General features: G+C 38.6%; 1 protein-coding gene across 3 annotated transcripts; it reads right to left on the reverse strand.

Annotated features, from left to right (window-relative positions):
• Positions 1-633: 633 nt before the first annotated feature.
• POLB (DNA polymerase beta) lies at positions 634-25619 on the reverse strand. 3 transcript variants are annotated; one of them, XM_045821784.1, is made up of 15 exons: positions 25396-25619; positions 24993-25050; positions 22365-22431; positions 17204-17278; positions 16540-16598; positions 15048-15097; positions 13088-13139; positions 11438-11492; positions 11019-11091; positions 8213-8283; positions 7444-7530; positions 4041-4088; positions 2484-2548; positions 1876-2015; positions 634-877 (listed from the first exon to the last, which is right to left on the reverse strand). In XM_045821784.1, the coding sequence occupies exons 1-15, from the start codon at positions 25454-25456 to the stop codon at positions 783-785; spliced, it is 1056 nt and encodes a 351-aa protein (XP_045677740.1). In that variant the 5' UTR covers positions 25457-25619; the 3' UTR covers positions 634-782. The 3 variants fall into 3 exon arrangements, with proteins under 3 accessions (XP_045677740.1, XP_045677741.1, XP_045677742.1); XM_045821785.1 differs by lacking the exon at positions 4041-4088; XM_045821786.1 differs by lacking the exons at positions 2484-2548; positions 4041-4088 and having other exon boundaries at positions 7444-7475.
• Positions 25620-25652: the final 33 nt, after the last annotated feature.

The following is a 25652-nucleotide window of genomic DNA, read 5'->3' on the forward strand; positions in this document are numbered from 1 at the left end:
GCATTCAATAGCTTTACTTATCATTTGATAACTTTTTGTATTTTATATTTACATAATTTTTTATGTTTCCAAGCTATGGTTTTCAAGGAGTGTTTTTAGTGATAGTTTTACCATTTAAACTTAAAAATTACCTTGGAGGAAAACTAGGGCAAAAAAGTGACATTTTTGTTAGAAGTTTAAGAGGCCATGTTTTGTAAGTATGGGTGCATTTAGAAGTGGTTTTGCTCAGGGAGGGTCCTTCTGATGGATCACTACCAGTTTCTACAGATTTAAGAGTTAAACCTCATGCCTGTTCTTCTATTTAAGTACATATTACAAAATCGAATATGGCCCAACCCAAGAAAAAAATTAAATGTATGAAGGTCCCTAGTTTTTAAAAAAATATCAAACCGTCCTCAGGAAGACAGTCTCTGGGTGTATCTAACCGACCAATTTGTAATCAGTTAACTAGAAGGAAAAGAAGTGGGGGAATGTTGGTTTATAGCATAAGGGCAGAAGATGAACAAATTAAAATTCCCATTGGAGTTTTGCTGGCATCTCATCTCAATTCTCTCTAGTACACCCTTAGTTAAGTGAGATAAAAAATGTAAGTGTAAACATATTTTCTAATAAAATCAGGACAAGATCATCTGATAATGGTACAGGAGGTTTTATTGAGTACAGTGCAGGTTCAAGCACGAAGAAGAAACAATCATTTAAAAACACCAAAGACCCTCACATCGCAAAGGGTAAGAAATAAATTAAGACTCCTGTGGGGCTGTGCCTGGGAGGGAGGACAGGCCTCATTCACTCCGGTCCTTGGGTTCTCGGTACTTCCACTGGATGTAGTCAAAGATATCTTTCTCACTATCCACTGGCAGGGGCTCTCCAGCAACTCCTGCAAGTGAGAGACAAAAGAAAGTTACAATCCAGATTTAGGGCTGACGGTTGTATGCGACACACTTTCAGGGGAAAAAAAATGATAACCAAGCCACTGAGAAAAGATACTGACTGCCTCCCCCCATGAGCTTGTGTCTGAGGTTTGTCACATACATGCCAGCATGCCAGTACTACAAAAGGGACCTGAGCATTCCAACTACCACCTTTGAGGTGGCCCTAATTCATGCTTCTCCTCTGCTGGATCTCTGCTGTGGCCATCGTGTATTATGTAAAATACTCTCATTCGTTCCTTGCAGCTCAGAATGTGGCTCTTAGACTAGCAGTACTGGTGTCCCCTGCAAGCTTACTAGAAACGCGGAATCGTGGGCTGCACTGCAAAGCCCCCCGACTCAGGACCTGCATTTATGGGGTCTGTGCATGGTCTGTGCACACAATGACATTATGAGAAGTACTGTCCTCGTCCACCAAGGATGAAGGCCAGATTTTACAATTTTAGGACAAATTAACAAAATCTTCATTTTTCCTAGTAGAGAGCAGTAAACCACACAGTATATTGTGAAATGTTAACAAGATCCACAAAGCAGAAATTAAGCAATTCTTGCTCTTTAAACTTTAAAAGCATGGGCCAAAGCTAGATCTGGCATGGCACCAAAAGCAATGATACCTGGGTTCACCGGAAGTCTTGAAGGCACATTTAAAGAAACACTTAGATCAATACTTTTTTTTTTTTTTTACTGACCATCATAGGTAGAAAGAATTTAATCCATTCTGATAGAGCTAGAAATAATTGTTGCCACTGGGGGCCTAGGCGCACACAAGGTTGGAGCCCCTGGCGTTGCCTGAGGGCCAGATGATGCGAAGAAACAGCAACAGTTAGAGATAGTTACTTGAAGGCTTTTTAGAGAAATCAAAGTTGCTAAGCCAAAATACTGTATCTTTGAGAATAACTCTCCCTCCACATGACTGGGGTAGTGTCTGAGGGACACACACGCTCACCGGTGACTCCTAAAGGACGGATCGAGTACTCGTTGATGGTGAAGCCCTTTTCTAGGGCATGAGCTCTCATGTTCTTATTGAAAATATCGCTCCCAGTGAAATACAGAACACCACAGTAATATTGATCCTTGGGTATCAACCTAAAAAAAAGAAGCTGTATATAAGTTTTCTACTACACACTTCAAATTTAGCAAAAATAACTCTTAAAATCAATATGGTATATAGCACCTAAAATTAAGTATGTGGCCAAATAACCTGACCTCGCTAGGTAGACCATTCCAACTACCCTAAGCTGCAGTGTAGGTTTTAGTATGCTATGCTGTGCAAGAGGTGTGGGGAAATGAATCACTCATTACAGCTAACTTTCCCCAGGCAGGAAACCACTCTGGAGCTATGGAAGGCATCATGGGGAGATGGACAGCTAGAGAAAACAAATTAGATTCTGTAGACAGTTATTGTTTATATATTTTCAGACTATACAGTCTATAGCCGGAATATATGACACCTCAGAATAAAAATGGATTCTAGACATTTAGGTGGATTCCAAGATATATGGGGGGAGCAGGTTGGAGAAAAGGAAAAAATTAATAGGCCAGCAACAAAAATACCTGATATCAATTCTTCTGTGTGGATATTCCTTTCCATCATTTTTACTGGGAAGCTGGCAAACACCCTAAAATGGATATTTAAAAGAATGCTTAAAGATGTTTTTAAATTCAAGGCTTCATTTTAATTAAATATTGAAAGTGTGAGGTTATATTCATTTTAAATGGAGGCAGTTTTCAAATTTAAAGCTTTATTATTATTATTATTTTGGTTGTCAAAAGGTCGTTGAAATGTTTTCCTTTGTGGTTCTTCACTAGCCGGGCACCCACTACCCCACTGCTGATGTCATCTATGACGTCAGTGGGGGCGGCCGTCAACACTGCAGCCCACAGCCTGGGCAGTCCCCAGAGCTCTTTAAATGTTCCAGAGGGTTCTCCAGCTAAAGGTCAGTGCGGCATCTGTCAGGCAATGCTGACAATCTCAACAGAAGTGGTATTTCCACCGTGCCTAATGTGTTTTTTGCTTCTTTCTGCTTCTTGGCGGTTCTTTGAGGGCTTTGATAATCAGGACAGAAGTAGAAGGCACTACCTCAGTTAGGGCCTGCCTATTCTGAATGGTCAGTTTCACTGTAATCCTCAAACCCTTCCAATCAACAGGTTGCTCTGGTGATGTCTTTTGGAAACAGGCCCAGAGGGCCGATCTTGGGGGGCAGGGCAGACGTGGCACCAACTTCCCCACCAGTGCACCTCAGGTGTACGACTTTGATCTCCTTGGGATCAAACTTCAGTGGCATGGTGGAGGCGGCTGGTGTCAGATGAACCCAGACTTGGGCAACCAAAGAAAGTTGCACCATAGCCTCCTCTGAGCCGGAAACCAAAGAAGCTGAATTTGGAGCACTTTTAACTTTGTTTTTCTAAACACTATATATTACTGCTACCTCCCTATTATACTTCATAAGTGAAGAGCTACATGAAACAGCAGGCAGGGTATGAGGATGGGCCTTTCTGTGATTATACACAAACAACAAGCTGATCAAGGAAAGCATCAAACACAAAAGACAGAGACCGAAACAAAAAAACCAAACAAACAGAAAAAGCAACTTGGAAGAAATGATTATTCAGGAAGAAGAAAACAAAAAGCTACAAGTAATGTTTCTAGGTAACAAGATATTCCATCCATGAAATAAGGGTAGAAGAATACTACAGAAAAAGAGCACTTAAAGAACAGATTTAAATCAACATAAAAATCATGATAGCAAAAGTAGAAGAGTTTGAAACTGTGGAAACCTCCCAGAAATTAAAAGACAGAAAGACGAAAAATAATAAAAATTTAAAAGATAAGAAAATCAGGGGAGGCCCTGGCCAGGTGGCTCAGTTGGTTAGACAGTCATCCTGACACGTCAAGGTTGTGGGTTCGATCCCCAGTTGGGGCACATACAAGAAGCAACCAGTGAGTGCATAAATAATAAGTCCAACAACAAATCAATGTTTCTCTGCCCCCCTCTCTAAAATCAATAAATTTTTAAAAATCAGGGGATCATTTTCTTCCTTCTCTACATGTGAGTTTTCATTATACTTCTACAGTTTTCAAACAGGTATTTTTAAGGTCTATTTTGTTACCTTTTCCTTTTCCAGAAAAATGGGCCAAAATTCTGGACTAGTCAACAACTGCAAAATATGTAAAAAGAACTAGACATCAACAGATTTTAAAATAGGTTTCAAATGCCATATTCTAAGAAAAATATGCAAGTGACAGGCTTATGGTTCTACAAAGTAGTTAAGTTGGTACAAATGTCACTGAAAGCCATCCATTTTCACTCAGCAACACAGAAAAATTAAAATCTAAAAACCCAAATGAGTATTTACTTTAGCTGTTGCTATAGCTGCAAGATTAATGAAACCGGTTTGTCTTCAAAATAGGACACCTGCCTTCTTGGGCACTAACCAGCTCCAACTCTAGCCTTCAAATGGGTGGGGTCGGAAACGACCGCCATCTGGCATTCCCGGGAGGCACCACCTTGCGGAGCCGGATGTTCAGATGCCACAGGCAAGGACCTTACTGTTGGTCACAGCAGCAGCAGGATTCCACCCAAAGGCTCCGTTCCTTTCCTCAAGGCTAATTCTATTTCCTGCACTTTTTCTGAAGTACTAATGTTAAAGAATTTCTCCTGGTTATTGTGAATTCTTTACTAGCCAGAGTGGATTGGATTAGTTTGTCATTTCAATTATGTAGCTTCATGTGAGTGTCTGAAATACAGCCCCTCTTGCTTCCTCAGGGTCCTCAAGGTCTCTTCTGCTTGTCCCTTGAACCCTTACTGTAGTAGCTATTTCACGGGAAATCATCCAGGGCCAAACCTGCACAAAATGCTAAAATCTGAATGGTGCTCATCACACATAAAGCAAATAGGCATCTAGATGCAGAGATATTCTTTTTTTCTTTCAAATGTTATATTTAAGGAAGAATAGCTTAATTATGCAAAGACCATGATTTTATAAGAAGATCCAGAATGATCCTGGCTTTCCTAAGGTTTAATTGCTATTAAAGGAATTAATGTTTTGAAGATAACTCAAGAAACACACAAAGGGTCCTATCTTTAATACCATTTAGTCAGTGGTGACAGCAACAAGAGGTTTTGAAATCAAGTGGACTTGGAATGAGAAGGGTTTGTTGAGCATTATAAATTGAATTCACTTTGCAGCCAACTTCCTTTCAGAACCTAGAGATCTTAACTTCTTTGGATTTCTCTACTAAAGTTCATGCACTTAGGGCCACTGCTCTCTCTTCCCCCAGGTGTCTGCTCGGCTAAACCCCGTCCCTCAGTCTTCTCCCCAGTCTCGTCCTCTCTTCCCCTGATCATCCTCCGCAACGCTGGCTCCTGCAGGCCCATCTCCCCACACCCTTCTCTCCCCCTTTCTTTTTTTTTTTTAATAGTACTTACTTATTATCCTAACCCAACACATTGTACAATTTACCTATTTATTATATTCATTGTTATCTTTCAGTCCCTTCCCATACTCCCCAAATATAAGTTCTAGTTAAATTTGCTGATGTATGCCAAGCTCCTAAAACAGTGCCTGGAATGTAGACGTTCACTACAGATTGCCGAATTGACTGAATATACCTTCTCATCCTATTGACACTCATTCTCACCCCTTTGTTCTTTCACGTCGTGAACAATGAGGTCTGACCCAGCCTCCTCTGCAGCAGTCGCCAGGATTTGGCTGCCCATACCCTTCCAGGCAAAGGTCTTCTCTTGTCTGATGGAGCAGTTAACTACAATAACCCATTTCCACCACTTTCGGCCAATTTTTAAGTTCACATATACTTGGCTACCCACCTTTCCTTTTCAGGTGACACCTAGCCCACCAGCTTGTATTCTTGCTAGCTGCATTACTACAGCCTCTGTTGGTTTTTCCTCTAGATCGCTATTTGAGCACCAGCAGAATACTGTTCAGACTGTAAAAAAAAATGCTTCTGCTATAGTATTGCATAAACACCTCCCACCTTGCTGCTAACTGAAAGCAGGTGGTGCACTTCCCCCGTGGGAAGGCCCAGTGCCTTTCACAGAGTTGACTACCTGGGAGGAGTGTGCAGCCGGAGAGGCACCTGGAATGCGCCCAGGCACACAAGGACGCTCCCACTACGGGGGAAAATCCAACTCGTCCAGTTCATACTATCTTTAGGGTTTTATCTTACTGAGTGTACTTTAAATGTAAGATTTATGCACATTCATTTTGAGTGAATTAAAATCCATCTAAAATTTAAAAGGATGTTCACAGAGCATATATAAACCCTATTTTAAATAGGATCTTATGTGCGCATATACTTTTGGACATAGAGGTTCAGGAAAAGAGATCATATATTTAATTCCCAAAGACTGACTAGAATTTTTATTTTTACCTTTCCTGAAGTTCTTTTGAAAACACTGATAAAGTGTGACCAACATAGGTAATACACTTTCATAGCCCATTAAAATCACCAGGCTGGATTTAATAACATATTTTTATATGATTAAATATACATAACATAAAATTTACCTTTTTAATCATTTTTCAGCATGCAATTCTGTGGCATCAAGCACATTCACACTCTTATGCAACTATCACCACTATCCACCACCTCCAGAACTTTCTTGTCTTCCCCAAAGGAAGTTCTGCACCCACTGCACAGTAACCGCCCAGGCCCTGGCAGCCACCACTCCACTTTCTGACACATTTCAGCAATCTACCCCAACTGTCATCTTCGACTGCTGGTTAAACTATCATCAAATTTATGTACGACACCTGCTAATTCTAGCATGGCTGCACTCCAAAAGCACAGTCTCTGTCCTCTCAGTCTCACAAGGGGAAAGCGGGGCACAGAGAACAGGGATGCAAATGATGTGTGTTTACGTAATCAGTAGAATAAAAGGAAGCCTGTATTACCTCAGTCCTAGATTTCTATTAGCCTCCCTGCTGGTTTTTACACAGGGTCTGTTTTTAATCCATTTGCCATTTGTCTTGAATCTTTACATTTTAGTTCCCTAGGAAGACGACAGGATTTTGACAGTTCATCAAGATGGTTCCACTTTGAAAAATCTCGCAGGTGTATTTCCCTCTACAAACTCCCCCACCTGTCACTCCACGTCACATGCCTCTCCCCCTGCGTGTTCTATCACACACCTTGACTCCTTTCCTTTCTCTGGCATTGTAAGAGACTAATAATTTTCAATTTTACTGGAGAATTCTGAGTCAGAGAATATGAAAATGTGCTATTTTAGGGAAAAACACATATCAAAGTCCTTATGGGTATTTTGAAATAGCAGATTATGCCTAATGATCTATTCCAATGGCACAGATATTACAAGGGGGAAATTTAAAACAAAATATTCTGAGATTAGCATTCTGCTAGTTCTTCTTCTCTAAGATCTCGAGGATATTTACTGACTGTAATATGAAGCAATAATGAGGTCACACACAACCATTACTGAACAGTCTTTAAGGTGCTTTTTTCCCCAACATGTTAACTCAAACGAATACTTACCATGAATTTTGTTTCACCTTTAGACAGAGTATCTGTAATAAAATAGACCTTTTGTAACTGCTCCACAACACGATGTAACAACTTTGGCTGCAGAATCACAATTAGGGAATAAGAAAAAGAGCAATTATTCTGCTACAGCAAGAAAACATTTTTAACACGAGTTTTCTGAGTATCTGTGGAGAAATGCCTATTTTCCTATGTTCTAAGTAAATACTTTTTTCCTCTAACAGATAATTCATCTTATTAAATAAAGCTTATTTTTAGATACCATCATTGTTCACCAGTATCATGATACTCCTAAACGAACAGTATTTGTGTTTGTTTCATTACATCAAAAATTAGCTGCTTCATCTTTAAAAGGCATATATTCCAAAATCAAAATGCTTTTCCTTCTTGGGTTTTCTAATAAAGGTGAAGTTTTTTAATCCACTATTTTTTAGTAGAACAATGTTCCTTTAATGAAAACCTAAATATCATACTGGCTATTTCTAAAATGTCTATGATAGACAATAAATCATTCTGGAAATACTTTACTAAATTTCATCTCTTTCAAATGTTGGACTGTCCTCCCAATTCCTCATGGAAAAACATGTATCCCTTTCAACAACTTCCTCTGCCTTTCACAAAATTCAATCAGTACAAAACACTTCAAATGACTTTTCAGAAGGATGAAAACAAAAACTTATTCTGAAAATATCCAACTGTCATTTAGAAAATGATATTCACTGCCATGTAAGATTGATCAAGTTGATTATGAACTCTGAGGTACCTGTTTATTTGATTCAGAGGTAAAACTTGGGTGGGTCAGAAGAACATCCATGTCACCACTGGACTCGGCACCTAGGACAACAAAGAAAACGTATGGAATTCTTCATGTAAATGTATCTATTAGACAAACAGAACCGAGGTAAAGACATGCATAGAAGGGCCTCACTTCTCATAGCTTAACTTTCTATTTCACTGTGTTTCACATTCAGAATTAGTTAAAGGATTTAAATTTTCTGTCCAACTATTCAGGTATATTGATGAAAACAGCAGAATCTAGTATAACAATAGTAACTGACATTAGATATTGCACATAATCAGTTAATTTAACATATTAAAAATGAACTTAAGTATTCAATAGAGTAAAAGTAACATTTAAAAATAGCTTTAAAATACATCTACGAATACTATACATTTAAACATTTCAAATTAAACAATGAACTTCAACTCTATAAAGGTTAATCAGAAAACTCATTTCAATTCTTATGACCGAACTTATTTAATGAATATTGATAAAATTTACAACTATAGCGTCATGGATAGGAACATAGCACAACATAGATAACGACTTAGGCTTTCATTCTGGTCTCTACTTTAAAACCAAGTAACTTCATGCAGGTTCATACAGTTGTTTAAACCTTTCTTTTACTATAGAATTTTTTTCATTAAAAATTTGTTTTTCAGTATTGCAAATGAAGACTGCATATTCCTTTAGGCCTCACTTTCCTTGTTTACAAACTACTAAAAACTACTTATAGGCTGTTGTGCAACCAAATAAGAACATATGTAAAAGCATCTAGAATAGTGCCTGCCACACAGCTGGCATAAAACAATCCTGTTTATTTCCTCTTTATAAGTATAATATATGTAAAAAACACTTCTGGTCCCTGAAGATCCAACAGTGCCTCTGGATCATCATCCTACCCATCAGTAACCTTTAACCAGAAATTTATAAACATAAAGAAGATGAGATGGAATATGTGCTGATTCCAGAACATTCATGGAAGCTATTTTAACAATAAAAAAATTTATTGTCTTTTCTTCTCATTTCTTTCTCCTCAAAGATGAATGTCTTCCACCATCCACCAAAAATGTACCGCTTTATCCATTTCAAAAACAAAAACAAATTACTTCAGCAAATAAAGAGGAAGCAACCCCAGGGTCCATTAACAGAGGACTAGATAAAGATAAAATACGGAAATATCCACCCCATCGAATGTTATGCAGATATGAAAAACAATAAGGAGCTCTCCACGTACCAATGCGGAATATCTCCAGGATGTATTTTTAAGTGAAAAAAGGTACAGTACTGTGTATATATTACATTGCTTTTGTGAAAGAGAGAGAAGGAAACTGAAAACGTGCATGCACATTTAGCTGTCTTTACGTGCAGCAACACTGGAAGAGTGAACAAGACAGTGGCTGTTAATGTAGGTCAGCAGTGGGAGGGAATGCAGACAGTGAACGGGAACACAGTAGAAGAGAGGCTTCTTAGTGTGCATCTTTTTTATACTAAAGCACATAACCTACTGAATAATAAATAAAAGCAAGAAGAAAATAAAAATATATAAATCCAGAACAGTTGTCACAGTCAAATGAGCACACACATGACTTGCTGTGCATCAAAGTATATGTCTTGAAAATATTGATTCCAAGGCCCCACCCAAGGAGACTCATATTTAGTAGGTTTGTAGCAGGGTACAGCAATGTGCATATTTATAAAAACTACATGTTTCTGATGCACGGACAGACTTGAACAATTTGTTAACTTTATTATTATTATTTTTAGAATTTTTTTTTCAGAATGGGTAAGGGAGAGGGAAAGAGAAGAAGAAAAACATCAATCGACTGCTCCTTGCACACCCCCAACCAGGGGACCTGGCCTGCAACCCAGGCATGTGCTCTGATCAGGAATCCAACTGGCAGCCTTTTGCTTTTGCAGGCCAGTGCTCAACCCACTGAGCATACCAGCCAGGGCACAACTTGTTAATTCAAATCCTCTCATTCTGCAAATATGGAAAACAGGATGTAGAGAGGCAGACTTACTTAAAATCATACAGTGATAGATTTAGCCTTAGAACCCAGGTATTTTGGCCCTAATCCAATGCTTTTTATTTATCAGCAGTTACAGACTTAGTCCTTTTCTCTCCCCAAGTCTACATTCTTACAGCAGCTACCCAGAGAATTTCTTGTAGCCCATCACCTACTTTCAAGCAAAACTCCAGAGATGGCCAGAGAGTCAACCAGATATCTATTATAAAAGTTCTAAATAAAGTTTTTCTATTCTAATTGCTAAAGTTTATATTTTTAAATTTACATTACCCTTCCAAATTTTTGAGGCAGTATGAGACTCAAGATTATGTGGTTCTTGCTTTGCTGGTATTCACATAGTAAATGGAAATCTATACAATCTGGTTGTTGTGAGAATTGCTTTTGAACTGGTACTTCTGAGACATTATTTTTAGACTAATTACAGAAAACTTAGAAAATACAAAAAATAAAACAAAAACTCCCCACAGATTAACTAGCACCTAGCCAGACAACAACTATTAGGATTTTAACATACTCATAAGTATTTTATAATTTTATTTAAAATTAGTCACTAAAATATCATTCTATAATAAATTCAGTATTAATTTTCTCTAATTTTTCATTTATATTTCCATCTATAAATAAATAAACTTGGCTAATACAACTGATCTTATTAAATCTGTTAAGTAACACAAATTACATCTCTTTAATCCATGTTTTTATATACATTAGACAATTTTGACATCAAGGTATAAATAACCGGAGATTAAGTATATTACCTCTCCTGAAACTGCCACAGACTGTAGCAATGTATTCAGAATCCACTTTTTTAACTTCATTTAGTACAATTTCCTAGAAGAAAAATTAAGTCAGTATTCTAAAAATGGATTTTCACCAAGTGGCACTGTCAATTCTTTTTTTTTTTAAACAGCCTTGCATGTTTTACTTTTTTTCAAGATTTTATTTATTTTTAGACAGAGGGGAAGGGAAGGAGAAAAAGAGGAAGTGAAACATCAATGTGTGGTTGCCTCTCACACACCCCAACTGGGGGCCCAGCCTGCAACCCAGGCACACGCCCTGACTGGGAATCAAACCAGTGACCCTTTGGTTCACAGGTCAGCACTCAGTCTACTGAGCCACACTAGCCAGGGCGACCCTGTCAATTGTAATCAAAGAATACAATCCAGCACACTCTTACTTGCATTTGTAACATCTCTTCACGAGGAATTCTTTTTTCAAAGTCCTCAAAATATCTATAAAGACAAAATAGAAAATATTTTTGTGACATTTAAATCTTCTTAAAAACTACATTTCCTACCATATCATGTGTCCTTATACAATCAGGTCATTCAAAAATCAAGGTTAAAATTCATTAAGACAACAGTAAAATTGGGGACGGGGAAGGATTATTCCTTAACTTGGATCAAAATCCCTAAGTGTCACCCTTTCTGATATTCTAGATACTCTATCTAAACTTATTTACAGGTAAACTTCACATTCACATATCAAGAGTAAATAAATACATTTAGTACATTTGCAAATTAGAATGCTCCCTATTGACAAATCAAGAGGATATAGTTTATTGCCCTTAAATCATGTAAAATTATTGTATTTTAAAAAATTGTGGTAGGATCCTGAAACATGAATGAACCCAGACATTATTCTAATTGAAAGAAGCCAATCACAAAAGACCACATATTGCATAATTTTATTTCTATGAAATGTCCAGAATAGGTAAATCTACAGAGCCAGAAAATAGATTAGTGGCTGCCAGGAGTTTGGGGTGCGGGGAGGAGTGGTGAATAGGAGGGAGGTGGAGGGGTGGGGAGAAAAGGAGAGTGACTGCTCATGGGTGTGGGCGCTTTCTGAGAGAACAGAAGTGGTCTAAAACTGATTGTAGTGACGGCTGTACAACTCTGGGAATATGCTACAATCACTGATCTGTGTGCTTTAAATGGGTGAGTTGTATGGTATCTGAATTATACTTCAATAAGATTGTTACAAAAACATTATCTAAGGGAAACATTATCCATGAAATGACCTGGTCAAAACCAATTCTCAGAACTAAGTTCTTCAGAAGATCTGTTTACGATGCAAATGCAAGGAAAGTGAGAACTCTATTACCCTGGGCCTCTTACTGGCTCAGAGTTTTGGAACAGCAGTGTAAGTCTGAAATATTATGGTAAGGTATCAACAGGAAAGTTCAGGTTATTAGGGCTGAATCGCCAACAAGACTACACAGAGACTAGGGGAAAGATACATGCCCACACCTGTACAGAGCTTACGCACTGTGCATTGTAAGTAATTAGAAAGGGAGTTCCTGATTACATCTGGCACACAAAATAATAGCTAATGCTGATATACAACATGCCTATTAGTTATTCCTTTACTGTTACTTAAGTGTTCGGTATTTTTCTTCCTTTTTTAAAATCTAGTGTTTGAGGTTCATGTCCTATCTTCTGGGGTAGATTCTAGACTTCTCAAAAACTACCCTGAGCCTGTCTGTGTCTTTCGACCAGACCTAGTGCAGCGCTTTGTGTAAGTCAGCACGAGGGAAACACGCACCGACTGCCTGATGCACTCGGTGCTACATGTTTCCAGAAGACGTTCCCTGCTCAAGTCCAGAGCGTGAGGGAAATACTTAAAACAAGCAAGCAAACTAGAAAGCTAAAACAAAACATGTGAATATAGGTATATTCTCTACTGGAGTGTGCAACAAATCTTAGCATTTCTAAATTTAAAAAATGGTTGTTTAGCTAAGTTTGAAGAATTATTCTGATGTATGGAAGAATGCTACAAAAAATTTTACTTTACATCTCCAGTGTCAAAATAAAATTTGCCACCTTACTTCAGTCCAATTCGCTGATGATGGTTCAATTTATCTTCATTTTTTCTGAGATCTGTTTTAAAAAAATGCTAAATTCAGTGATCCTTTTTATAAAAAACTATTGTGCTAAAAATCCTGTTAAAAGGAGAGGTGTTATCTTTATTTTATAACTTAAAAAACTGTCATATCATAACATCATATCTTAAATCTAAAAGTGACTCGTCCCACTCGGATGTTCCCTTATCGGGCACAAGTGCAGGAGGGAGCCGGGGCAGAGAGGCAGCCAGGCCAGCACACCTCCCAAGCAGCTCCTGCAGCCAGCCTCACGTCACCCGGGCTCTCTCTGGAAACACAAGCTGGAGAAAACAGGCGTCTTTACAATACAGAGAGCACTTAATGTTTCTCATACATGCATTTACACAGAAAATACTAAAGCATACGACTGAAACAAAATAGAAATACTGAGTTTGTTTGAAACAACATATGATATATGAACAGTTCTATCACATATCTGTGAATTGTGAAATAACATAAAATCCATTACAGTAGATCCTTCACACTCCCAAGGGATGCAACTGAATACCTTTGAGAAACAAATTCTTGACTACTTTATTCAGTAGTTGACTCAGATAAACCATATATGCCACAAGCAGAAAAGCACAAAACCTGAGATGCAGCTGTAGAGTTCATTGTCTATCCAAGTGACCCACACAAATTCTTAGTAATATTACTAAATTAATCAGGCCTCTTAAGAGTTGGTTACTATTTTTAAGTATTTCAGTAGGTACCAAGCATTCTGCTAAGTGCTTTACATGAAGACCTTATTTCATCAAATCATGAGATAAAAATTAAAATACCATTTTGTGGCTCAGAAACTGAAGTGCCAGAATCATGCATTCTAATGAAGTGGTGGAGACTAGATTCAAATCTGGTCAGTCTCTAACACCTGTCCACCTAGTCATCTGTGTTGCTTATAAGTAGTTGAATGAATGCATAAGTATCAAATCCCAAATGCCACAGTAATGTACTACAATGAATCTATTTATACAGTATATGTGCTTGAAATGTACGAAGAAATAAGTTATGTTTAAAGGATTGCTATATTAAGCTTAAGAAAAATGTTTCATAATTACTTAAGTTCTATTTTAATCACTTCTTTGAAAGTAAAAATTCAGCAAGCATTACCAACCTCTTACTGAATTTTTCTCAATATACATAACTTGACTTTAAGCTGAATGTGTAGGACTTTATTGTCCACAATTTTATTAACGAAACAAAGGTAATTTAACTCATCTAAAAATCTGCAAATGAAATCATTGCCTTAAAACCAAAAAGCTGTCCTAGCCAGGTAGCTCGGCTGGTCAGAGCATAGTCCCAATGTGCCAAGGTTATGGGTTTGCTCTCCAGTCAAGGCACATACAAGAAGCAACGAATGAATGCGTAAGTAAGTGGAACAATAAATCGATGTTCCCCTCTCTCTAAAATCAATGAGAAATAAAGGCTACTTCTTGCTCTTCTTTTCTTCTGAGTTACAAACCTAAACATGTTGAAGATGGGACTATAAGCTACTCCTTTAAAAAAAAAATTATTGATGAATGTTGGAACTTTTTAAAAAGATTTTACTTATTTTTAGAGAGAGGGGAAAGGAGGCAGAAAGAGGGCAAGAGAAACATTGATGTGTGAGAGAAACATCTACTGGTTGCCTCTCACATGCGCCCCAAACGGGGACCAGGCCCACAACCCAGGCACGTGCCCTCACTGGGAATCAAACCAGTGACCTCTCACTTTGAGGGAAGACACCCAACCAACTGAGCCGCACCAGTCAGAGCTAAACTACTCTTTATATTTACTCTCTTCCGTAGAGTTAAAAAGAAAACATCATTTGTATCTACTCATTGAGAAACGGGTTTTTCAAGTTCTAGCTTGTCAGAGCATCTAAGAGTCCATCGGGACCACGTTTACCCTGGAATTACAAACTCACCTTCTAATGTTTTAATTCCTTCATCTACAAACTTCCTTGCAGCAGATGGACTACAAAGAAAAAAGTATTATCTCAAAATTCAGGGAAACTCAGGATTCTTAGAACAAATAACCAATATGCCTTCTCTTGTCAAACATAAAGAGTTATTACTGAGCTGAACAGGACTCCCTAAAATGTTGCATGGTCAGTTTGGTAAAGATCAATTTCATCCAAAAGCCTCAATTTAGGAATACAACCACAAACGTGGATATGAAAAAGATGTGTAAACAGCTAGGTGTCGTAATGCCCATGTCCTTTATTCATAAAAGACATACAAGCACTTGAAAACTGTCCATTCATTCATGAGATTTACTGGCAGGCTATTATAGGTCAGATACACCTCTAGGTGCTAAAAATATAACAAGAATAAACAAATAAGGGCCCTAGTCTTACCTACTCACATTCCAGTGGGTAGAGACAATAAATACATATATAAACAAACACAAAAATATCCAACAGTTGAATTGCAATAGAATATAGTATGACAGAGTGGCTAGGTACTACTTTAGACTGGGTGGTGAAGAAAGGCCTCTGAGATGATATTTAAACTGAGAGGAATGACAAAGGGCCTTTTTACCGAAACCGGGTGGTACAGAAACCGACATTCATGTAAGGAAGGCAATGTGACAGGAAAAACCAGAACTGAAGAGGGAGTCGGGAGACAGAGGTTCTAATTCTGATTCTGCCACAGTTATCTCACTCTCAGTAATTGGTTTTCTTGCCTGGAAAAAGAGGTTAATATAACAGATGCCCTTAAAACAACTTTTAACTAACATTTTTATGAAGGCCTTGGGTCAAGCTCATTTTCAGCAGAGTAGGTTTAAAAATTTAATCTATTTTAGAGTAACTTTCATAAAAATGTCATTTAAAGGACTGCCATATATTTAAAAAATTACTCATTCCATGAAGATGAGAGTTCAGTAAAGCATTATAGCCTTAATATTTCAATGTGCATCTTTACTGTGTCTAGTGTCAAAGAAGCCTCTGTTCATGCTAGTTCAAATTTTAAGATAAAGATTCCTTCATTAAAAAATGTTTGAGGGCTAGTTTCAAACTCACAAGGTACTCTGCTAGGTGCTATGGAAAAAAGGCTTAAATGCTTAAGATACATATCATGCTGAGAGAGGCAAGTGAGCTTTAATCTGGAGGAAGTAGTAAACTGGACACAGAGAAAGTGGAGTTTGGAGGAGGAAGAGATTCTTTCTGGCTGGGGAATTAAATTGGTTTCATAAAGGAGACTAACATTTGCCTTGGACGGACAGGCTTCCCCAGCAGAGGCACCACCCAGAGAGCCAGCCTCACACATATGAGCTATGGGAGAGTGAGCTGCATGAGAAAGGCATGAGGGGGAAAAGCACAGGTTTTGAAAGGAAACAGCATGCACTTTACTTTGGCTGACATAAAAATATTAAACCAACCCTACTATTGTGTCTGCTTAAAAAATAGTTCATACCCAATGCCAGTAACTCGGGTCAGGAAATTGATGGATGAACTCGTATCATCCTGCCGAATCTTTAAGGGAAAAAAAAGGCATAACAATGATTTAGGAATGCTTTGAGGACTCAAGTGATCTTACTGGAAATATACCAGTCTGCTGAGAGACCTGAAGAACCACTTGCACGTGCCTGGATAACCCCTACATAGGTATTCATATATAACCTACACAGTTTTCAGTGATAACAGAGCAGCTGAAGATGTCTCATCTCTAATTTATCTGATACTCTTAAAAGACTTACACATAAAAGACCAGAATGGATATAATTATTATCATCAGGATGAAATAAAACCCTAAAAATGCTTGGAAGAATTTAAGCATAGAAATTCTAAAAGATAACACCTTTTAGTTAGAGTTTAAATCTCCCTCCTGAATGGTACTGAAAATATGGAGATAATTCTATCATATATGCTAATAGTCTCTTAAATGCCACATAAATGAAGTGAACATTTTATAGGATGTTCAAATTTTTAAGAAACAGAACACAAAGCCATAAACTCCCCTCCTCTCTTTCCCTCCGGAGTCCCACCAGAGGGAGACACTCTGCAGTGGTGCTCCGTGACGGGCACCACAAAGACAGACATTAAAATCAAATATGCAAATAAATAAGTTAAAATTTTACCTTTTCCAGTTTACGCAATTTTCCAGTTGCCAAAAACTCATCAATCTTTTCAGCAATTTTTGTTCCTACTCCGGGCTACATAAAAAATTAAAAATACACAAGTCATACAAATAGAATGCTTACCAAATCACTAAAAAGTAAAGTACAAAATGAAAAATGAAAAACAAATGATCATCACATGACCAGTTTTGAAACAAAGGATAAAAATAATTGAACCCTAGTAAAAATGTAAAATACTTAAATGATTGACAAAAGAGAAACCCTAGCAAAAACAATTCTAAATGACACACTTTTTAAAAATTAACTTTTATTGTAGAAAAATTAGAAAATATAGTTGCATAAAGAAAAATATTTATATCACTTGTTAATTTCATCACTGAAAATTTAAACTGTAATAACCTTGTAACTTAGTATCTGCTATATATTAACTTCTTTTATTTACACATATAGGTAGATTTACTATATATGTATATACAGTTTTCTTACAAAAACAGAACCATACTGCTTTGTGAAATGTTTTTTCAACTTAAAAATACATCGTGAGCAGATTTCCTTATGAATAAATACAACTACGATATCTTTAATGGCTTCATAAACATATTGCTGTATAAATATACTGTAATTTACTAAACAAATATCCTACAGGTAACATTTTGATGGTTTCCAGGTTTTAATATTATAACAATGCTGTCATAAACTTCTTCTACAACAGAGGTTCTCAAGCTTTTGCACACATCAGCATCACCTGAAGGACATGTTAAAACACAGACTGCCAAGTTCCACCTTAGAATTTCTACTTCAATAGGGTGCATATCCAGCAGTTCCCAGGTGATACAGTTGCTGCCGGCCTAGGTACCACACTTTAAGAAACACCACTCTAGACCTTAGTAGTCCAACATGGCAGCCAGCAGCCACAAGGGGCGATTTTAACCTTACATTAATTGAAATTTAAAATTCAACCCCTTAGTCACACTCACCACATTTCATGAGCTCACTAGCCAAATGTGGATCACGGTTACCATTTTGGACAGCAGTGCTCTAGAATACACGTCCTAAGAGAGCAGAGCTCCTGTCTTTTCAGGATCTCTGCTCTACCCCTAGCACCTGAATGAATACCTGACATACAGGCACTCACAACTTATGAACAAACTAACAAATCCTTGTATACATGTATCTCTGCTGGTTTCCTTAGTATAAATCTCTCAAAGTGGAATTGCTGGGACATTTTGCCAACATTCTGCCATACTATACTTCAGAAAGGCTATAAACAACCAACATTTTGATCAGCAGTAAATGAGTGTTTTCCCCCCCTCATCTTTACTCATATTGCATATTACACTTGATAATAGGCATTATACAGCACCTTGTTTTAACTTGCAACTCTAACTCATGAAGTTGAACTTTATTCATGCTTACTGTTAAATGTTTAACATGCATATGACAGATATTTCCTTCCTACTGTCTCTTAGCCCTAAGTATCTTTTTTGTCTGTTTTATTTTTTTCTACCCTTTTTAATTTTGATATATTTTATTGATTATGCTATTACAGTTGTCCCATTTTCCCCCTTCACTCCCCTCTACCCTGCCCACCCCCTCCCACCCACATTCCCCCCTTTTGGTTCATGTCCATGTGTCATAAGTTCTTTCACTTCTACATTTCCCACACCATTCCTGCCCTCCTCCTGTCCATTTTCTACCTATTGTCTATGGTACTTACTCTCTATATCTTTCCCCCCCTCTCCTCTTCCCACTTCCCTGTTGCTAACCCTCCATGTGATCTCCATTTCTGTGGCTCTGTTCCTGTTCTGTTTGCTTAGTTTGCTTTTGTTTTAGGTATGGTTGTTACTAACTATGAGTTTAATGTCTTTTTTTATTGTTCATATTTTTTATCTTCTTTTTCTTAGGTAAATCCCTTTAACATTTCATATAATAAGGGCTTGGTGATGATGAACTCCTTTAACTTGGCCTTATCTGAGAAGCACTTTATCTGCCCTTCCATTCTAAATGAAAGCTTTGCTGGATAGAGTATTCTTGGATGTAGGTCCTTGCCTTTCATGACTTGGAATACTTCTTTCCCTGCAAGGTCTCTTTGGAGAAATCAGCTGACATTCTGATGGGAACTCCTTTGTAGGTAACTGTCCCCTTATCTCTTGCTGCTTCTAGAATTCTCTCCTTCATTTTTTATCTTGGGTAATGTAATTATGATGTGCCTTGGCATGTTCCTCCTTGGGTCCAACCTCTTTGGGACTCTCTGAGCTTCCTGGACTTCCTGGAAGTCTATTTCCCTTGCCATATTGGGGAAGTTCTCCTTTATTATTTGTTCAAATAACTTTTCCACTTGTGTTTCCTCTTCCCCTTCTGGTACCCCTATAATTCGGATATTGGAACATTTAAAGGTGTCCTGGAGGTCCCTAAGCCTCTCCTCATTTTTTTGAATTCTTGTTTCTTTATTCTTTTCTGTTTGGTTGTTCCTTTCCTCCTTCTGGTCCCTTTCATTGATTTGAAACCCAGTTTTCTTTCTATCACTACTGGTTCCCTGTGCATTTTCCTTCATTTCTCTTATTTTAGTCTGCATTTGTTCATCTAATTTATGACCAAAGTCCACCAATTCTGTGAGCATCCTGATCACCAGTGCTTTGAACTGTGCATCTGATAGGTTGGCTATTTCTCGGTTGCTTAAAAAAACTGGCTCTGGGGCTTTTAACTCTGTTTGAGCCATCTTTTTAATTTAATTTTTTTCTTTTGGTCTGGTCGAGCCTATTAGGTATGAGGGGCGGAGCCTTAGGTGTTCACTAGGGCGAGGCTCCTCAGTCGCTGGGTTGTGACGTTGTATGTGGGGGTGGGATCTGAGAGGGAACAATGGCGCCCGTTCCACTCTCACCAGGACTCCAGTCACCCTTACCACTTCCCACAAGCAAATTGGTCCCCTCTGGTGCTGGCTCCCAGGCAGGTGGGCTTGTGCACTCTCTCGGACTCCGTGGGTTTCTCCAAGGAGCCTCCTGTGAGGCTGAGAGAAGAGAATCTTCCGGCCTCAACCCCCACAGGTGTTTTCAATCGGTGCCTTCAGGCTTTGTTTCCCGGCGCTGGAACCCTGGGTTGCTTGGTCTGTGTTGCTGCAGTTTTCACCTAGTTTATCTGCTAGAATGTGCGGCTGCAGACAGCCAGCTGCCTTGCACACCTCACTGGGTCTGCTCGTTGCCTCCCACGCCCAGGGTCTGCCACCAGGTCTGTCAGCTGCCCCTGCGCTTCTGGGGTCCGCCAACTGTGGTCTACGCCTTGCGCGCATGTGTCTGCCAGCCACCACCGATTTTTCCTGCTGGGACCCCTTGACCCCATAGGCCTCCGACTCCGCCCCTCCTTACTGGACTGGATGTATGGGAGTCAGACTTCCGTTCAGTTCATTTCTCTCTGTTCTGGTTGTTTTTTGTTTGTAAATTCTTGTTGCCCTTAGTTTTGGTTGCGTGAGGAGGTACAGTGCGACCACCTATGCCTCCATCTTGGATCCTCTCCTAATTCTTGATTTATTTAATATTTAATAAGTGTCCTAAGACTACTGAATGCATATTCAAGTTTTGGAAATAGAAAATACCAGATAAAAATAAAAAATACTTAGTAAGAATAGATTTGAAAAGGGACAATGCTCAGGTTTCTCATCTTGTATGTCAGAAGATACATACTGATCTAAAGCAATTTAGGCCCTGGCTATTTTCTAAACCGAACATTAAGGAATGCAAGGCAAAATACTCATTCTGGGAAGTTCAGACTCCTGAAATTATTGAGAAGTACTCAAATGCACCAGAAAGTAGCTCTGTTTAAAAACAGTAGTGACATGGAATAAAGATGAGATTTTCATATTAAGTCCAATGTTCTGCAAAAACAAACAAAAAAAAATTGGGGGTACTTCTGTGTTCTTTTCAGGGATATACCATAAACTCAGATTTGGGATAAAGTGCATCAGAGCTTGACAGAAGTCTGCCTCTAATAGACACTCATGCTATTTCTGATTAACATAAAAAAGGAGATTCAGTGATTAAAGGGGGATAGGATGGGAGAAGTAGCTCCTGAGGTTAACAGTGGGCCAGTTCACCACTACAGAAACTTAGAATTAAAATCTAATGTATTTCTAACTTGCTTGGCTAGTCTATCTGCAGAGGATATACTGATGTCAAGAACTATTATGGCACAAAGGATTTAAAACCCCAACACCAAAGCATGATTTATATTAAGTATTAAATTCAGGATGAAGGTGACATGACTAATGTGAATAATCTGTCACTAAGATAATCTGTCATAAGAAATACAAGATTTATGGTAATGTTAGGACTCTGAAGGATGAAAATATAAGGACAGTTATAGTTTTTACTCTGAAGGCTCTCATGAGAAAATTAAGGACAATCAAATATTAGAAGACTTCTATGAAACAGAAATGGATGAAGAACAACAGAAGAAGGTGATAACTATCAGGACCTGGACTAATCAAAAGCCATGTCAGCTTGACATCTTTAAGAAAAAATTAATTAGTCTTTAATTTTGAAGAACTCAGAATCTTTTAGTGAGATTAGATGAGACAGAATGTGATTATCAATAGGTAAACTTTCCAAGGATGTTCTTAACTATACTAATTACAAACTACCAAGATATATGACTTTCTAGAAACTGTGACACTGCTACCATACAGGGCTTTACAGAAATTAGAGGATAGGACTAAATGCCATAATATACAAAGGGGGTTAATCATGCACTTATTAATAGATAAAATCTCTTTGGGAACATTAAGTCACCTAAGTCCCTATACCCCGGATCAAAAAAAAGGTAGCTGGAGACCAGATATGCTGGTACCACTCTGTCAACACACTCTTCTTCAGGACTGCACTCAAACTGAAAATGAGTAAGTACATGCATATGTGGAGAAAGCAGAGAAAGAAAATTATAATTACCTATGTTTAAAAGTCTCTGAACCTACCCTGCCCCCAATCAAAACACTCTGAGCTTGAAAAAGTATGCTTGAACCAGAAAAAAATACTATTCCAAAAAGTCAGTAACAGTGAAATCTGCCTGTGTGGGTCAAAGCAGCTTCAAAGAGGCAAATTTCGTTTTAAGGGAGCCCAGCAAATCTGTACATGTATGAACTCTTCAAAATCAACTTGCTCACTCAACTTACCAATTTCTTAGCTTCTGCTCCACTCTTTATTTTCTGTGGGTACTTTGCTATCACAGATGCTGCTTTTCTATAAGGAAAAAGAAGAAATTAGAAATTAAAAATCCAGCAAGGTTTTAATTTTTCTTAAACTGGAACACACATATAAACAAATATGCAGCTTACACTTTCACCAAGATGATTTTCCACATCTGTGTAAAACTTATAAAATAGACAGATGAGCTGAGAGACCACCCATCCCTCTAACTTTTAGAAGTGTATCTTGAAAATCCTCACATTAGATAACATGATCTTAACTGTATATGTAAAACTAGGGAGATTCAGGAAATAGTGGCATTTCCTTTTTGGGATTAAGTGGAAAATATCATTGGGTCTTTTTTAATAGCTAGTTTCTGGAAATTATTCATAACTCTTTTATAAAAATGTGCCACTTCATAGTATTCAGACTACTAGATACCCAATTAGCTAATGGATGGTTATTTTTAAATTCACGGTTTAAAACTGCATTCCCCTATGTCCTTTTTTTTTTAATTTCCTGAATTTGTTTTTTTTTTAAGATTTTATTTTATTTTTAGAGAGGGAAGGGAGGGAGAAAGAGAAAGAGAAAGATCAATGTGGGGTTGCTGGGGGTCATGGCCTGCAACCCAGGCATGTACATAAATGCTATCGATTCCCTGGCTGGGAATTGAACCTGCAACATTTTGGTTCGCAGCCCGCCCCTATGTCCTTAATGTCAATTTTTTTTCATTGCTCCTACTTCAGTTCCATATAAGGCAAAGTGACCTGTAATTCTTGCCTGACTCCACACATATCCAGCTCAGTAATCTGGTGACAGATGGTGTACACCCTGGAAACACAGATGGTATCCTGTCTATAATGTCGATGCTAAATGTGGTTTAATGTTGATGCTGATAAACAGCCATAATATATCTAAGTCTAGAGCATAAATATTGGATGGTCTTTGAAGTCTTGGCTTTCATTCTGTATAGCACATATAAATCTTTAGACTAGAATTTCAACTTATCTATTAACATAATACTAATGATGAGTCTGGAAAGGTAGGTTGAGGGCAGTTTGCGAAGGGAATTGTTTCAGTAAAGGCAAGTAATTCCAGGTAACTGGCACTATGGGGCAAAGCCTGAAAAGGAAGAATTAGATTTTGAAAGACCTTTTGTATGCCACAATGCATTTAGGCTCTATCCAGGTAAAGAAGAAATATTTAATTACTTGACATGGAAGAGTGACAAGATAACATAACTATTTTCAAAAGAATATTTTGGCCACAATCAAGAGAAATGTGTATCGGGAAAGGGAGGAGCATACAGGGGTGTTACTTGCATTTCCAGGTTTATTTCCCACTCAGACCATAACCTTTAAGCAAACCAAATTTCTGACCCACTAGAAAATGCTATCCCCCTTCATGTTTCAATGCCTTGGCACATTATCAGTCCTATCTCTAGATTGTTCTTCCCCTCACTTATCCTTGATAGGTTTGTTTAAGACTAAATATTTTCTTTTTGAAAACTACTATGACTTAAGTTATATGGTTAAATCTCTGATTCCTAGATCATCAAATGCATGGATGATAGTACAATTACTACAAAGAAAGTCATAGGAGGTAAAGGAGAAATTTTTGAATTATGCTGGCTGGTTGGGAAGGAGAAAGTTTAGTTTTGAAAAGGTAAAGATAAAGGGCATAGAGACCTAAAAATCTGGAGAAAAGCCCAGTTAGATTTGGAGTCGTTGATATCCCAGTATCCAAAGCTACCTAGAACAGTAAGATTGTCAGGCAAAGTATGAGAGTGAGAGAAGAGAGTGAAGGGCAGACCTTTGGGAACTACCAACATTAAAGAGTAGGACAGAAGAGGTAAAGAACAGAAGGTGTGCCATCACTGAAGTCAGGGGTAAGATGTGAATGGAATGAGCTAGTAGTGAATGTCAGAGAGCCCAATAAGATGAGGTGTAGGTGAGAGCATTTTCAGAGGAATGGTAGAATGGAAATTTTACTGCAATGAGAAAAGAAATGACTAAGAATTAGGAAGTCCAGGCAAGGAACTTAACTTTCTTGAATAATCTAAGAAAGTTAACTGTAAAGTGGAGGAAAGGGGAAGTTTAGAAGATTGTTTTGTTTTCCCTTTTAGGAGCTGAGGGATTTGGACAAGTTTATAAGCTGAAGATCAGAAGCAGGTTGATGTGGGAATAAGGTCTAGGATAAGTCCCTGGTGACATGAAAAAGGATGGGATCCAAAGAGGTGACAGGATAAGATACAGACAAATCACATGAAAAAATGTGATTCCTCGAACCACACCTATTTCACAGCAGACCTCATCCACTGTCTTTTGTTATGGCTTAAAATCAAACTGTATTTGCAGTGATTAACGTTTGATGAGAGAAAATCAGTCTATTTTCAGTCAGAATTGGGAATTGATCAGAATTGATCCTGCAGAGCTCTGCCCATGGTCTCCCAGAAGGATTGCAGTAAGGTACCCCCACAGAGGCAATGCCCTTGGTTCTTGCTTTTTTTTTTTTTTCCTCTTGCAGATAGTCCAAAGATCCACTGGCCCCCTCAACCCTTTTAATTGCCACACATCCTAAAACGCATGCTCCCAGATATTGCTGCATCGTCCCACCTGTAAGCATTGTATTTGTGGATCGCTTGGTTCACGTTCTTCTCAAAGTTTGCGAGTTCTGAAAAGGTAACAAGAGGCTCGGGTGAACAAGAACCACGAGTAAGCAAACAAGAACTGAGTTTCCCGTAAGGGGACTAAACTGCCTCTTAAAGGACGGTGACGCCCCACTTCTACACGGCCCAGACCAAAGGCAGCTCAAGCGGTGACAGAGTCCCCAGCAGTGCTGACAATGTCACTGGCCACGGGGGCGGAAAGAAGACCCGCAAGGGAGACTACTCGCTGCGAGGGGCCGGTCCCATCCACTGGGCTGTCGGGACGGGACAGAAGGGAATGAAAGCAATGCGGGGGGGTGGGGGGGGGAGGTGGGGAGAAGAAAGCCAGCGGCCCCCGGTGCGGTGCTCACCTGTGAGCATGTCGGTGATTCCCCTGTTGAGAGTCTCCTGTGGCGCTTTCCGTTTGCTCATGGTGGCTTTCACCCGAGAACCTCAGAGTGCACAGACCCAGGGACTGGCCCTCCTCTCCGAGCTTTAAGGAGCGGCAGGGACTCGGAGAGGAGGAGTAGGACCTGCCCGGCTGCTGAACAGCCGGTGCGACCCGCTGAACAATGGCTGCCTCTGACAGGGGGCGCGGCGCACGGCGCACGGCGCGTCTGGTGACGTC

This window comes from Phyllostomus hastatus, unplaced genomic scaffold (assembly GCF_019186645.2).
Source record: "Phyllostomus hastatus isolate PE091 unplaced genomic scaffold, TTU_PhHast_1.1 phas_scaffold_46, whole genome shotgun sequence".
In the NCBI taxonomy this organism is placed as follows: domain Eukaryota; kingdom Metazoa; phylum Chordata; class Mammalia; order Chiroptera; family Phyllostomidae; genus Phyllostomus; species Phyllostomus hastatus.

Excerpts from the sequence above, each read along its gene's own strand:
- POLB (XM_045821784.1), bottom strand. The coding sequence starts at position 25,456 with ATGAGCAAACGGAAAGCGCCACAGGAGACTCTCAACAGGGGAATCACC. Across the intron at positions 25,051-25,395 it reads AATCACCGACATGCTCACAG|AACTCGCAAACTTTGAGAAG; the intron begins GTGAGCACCGCA and ends TTACCTTTTCAG. Across the intron at positions 2,016-2,483 it reads CACAGAAGAATTGATATCAG|GTTGATACCCAAGGATCAAT; the intron begins GTATTTTTGTTG and ends TCTTTTTTTTAG.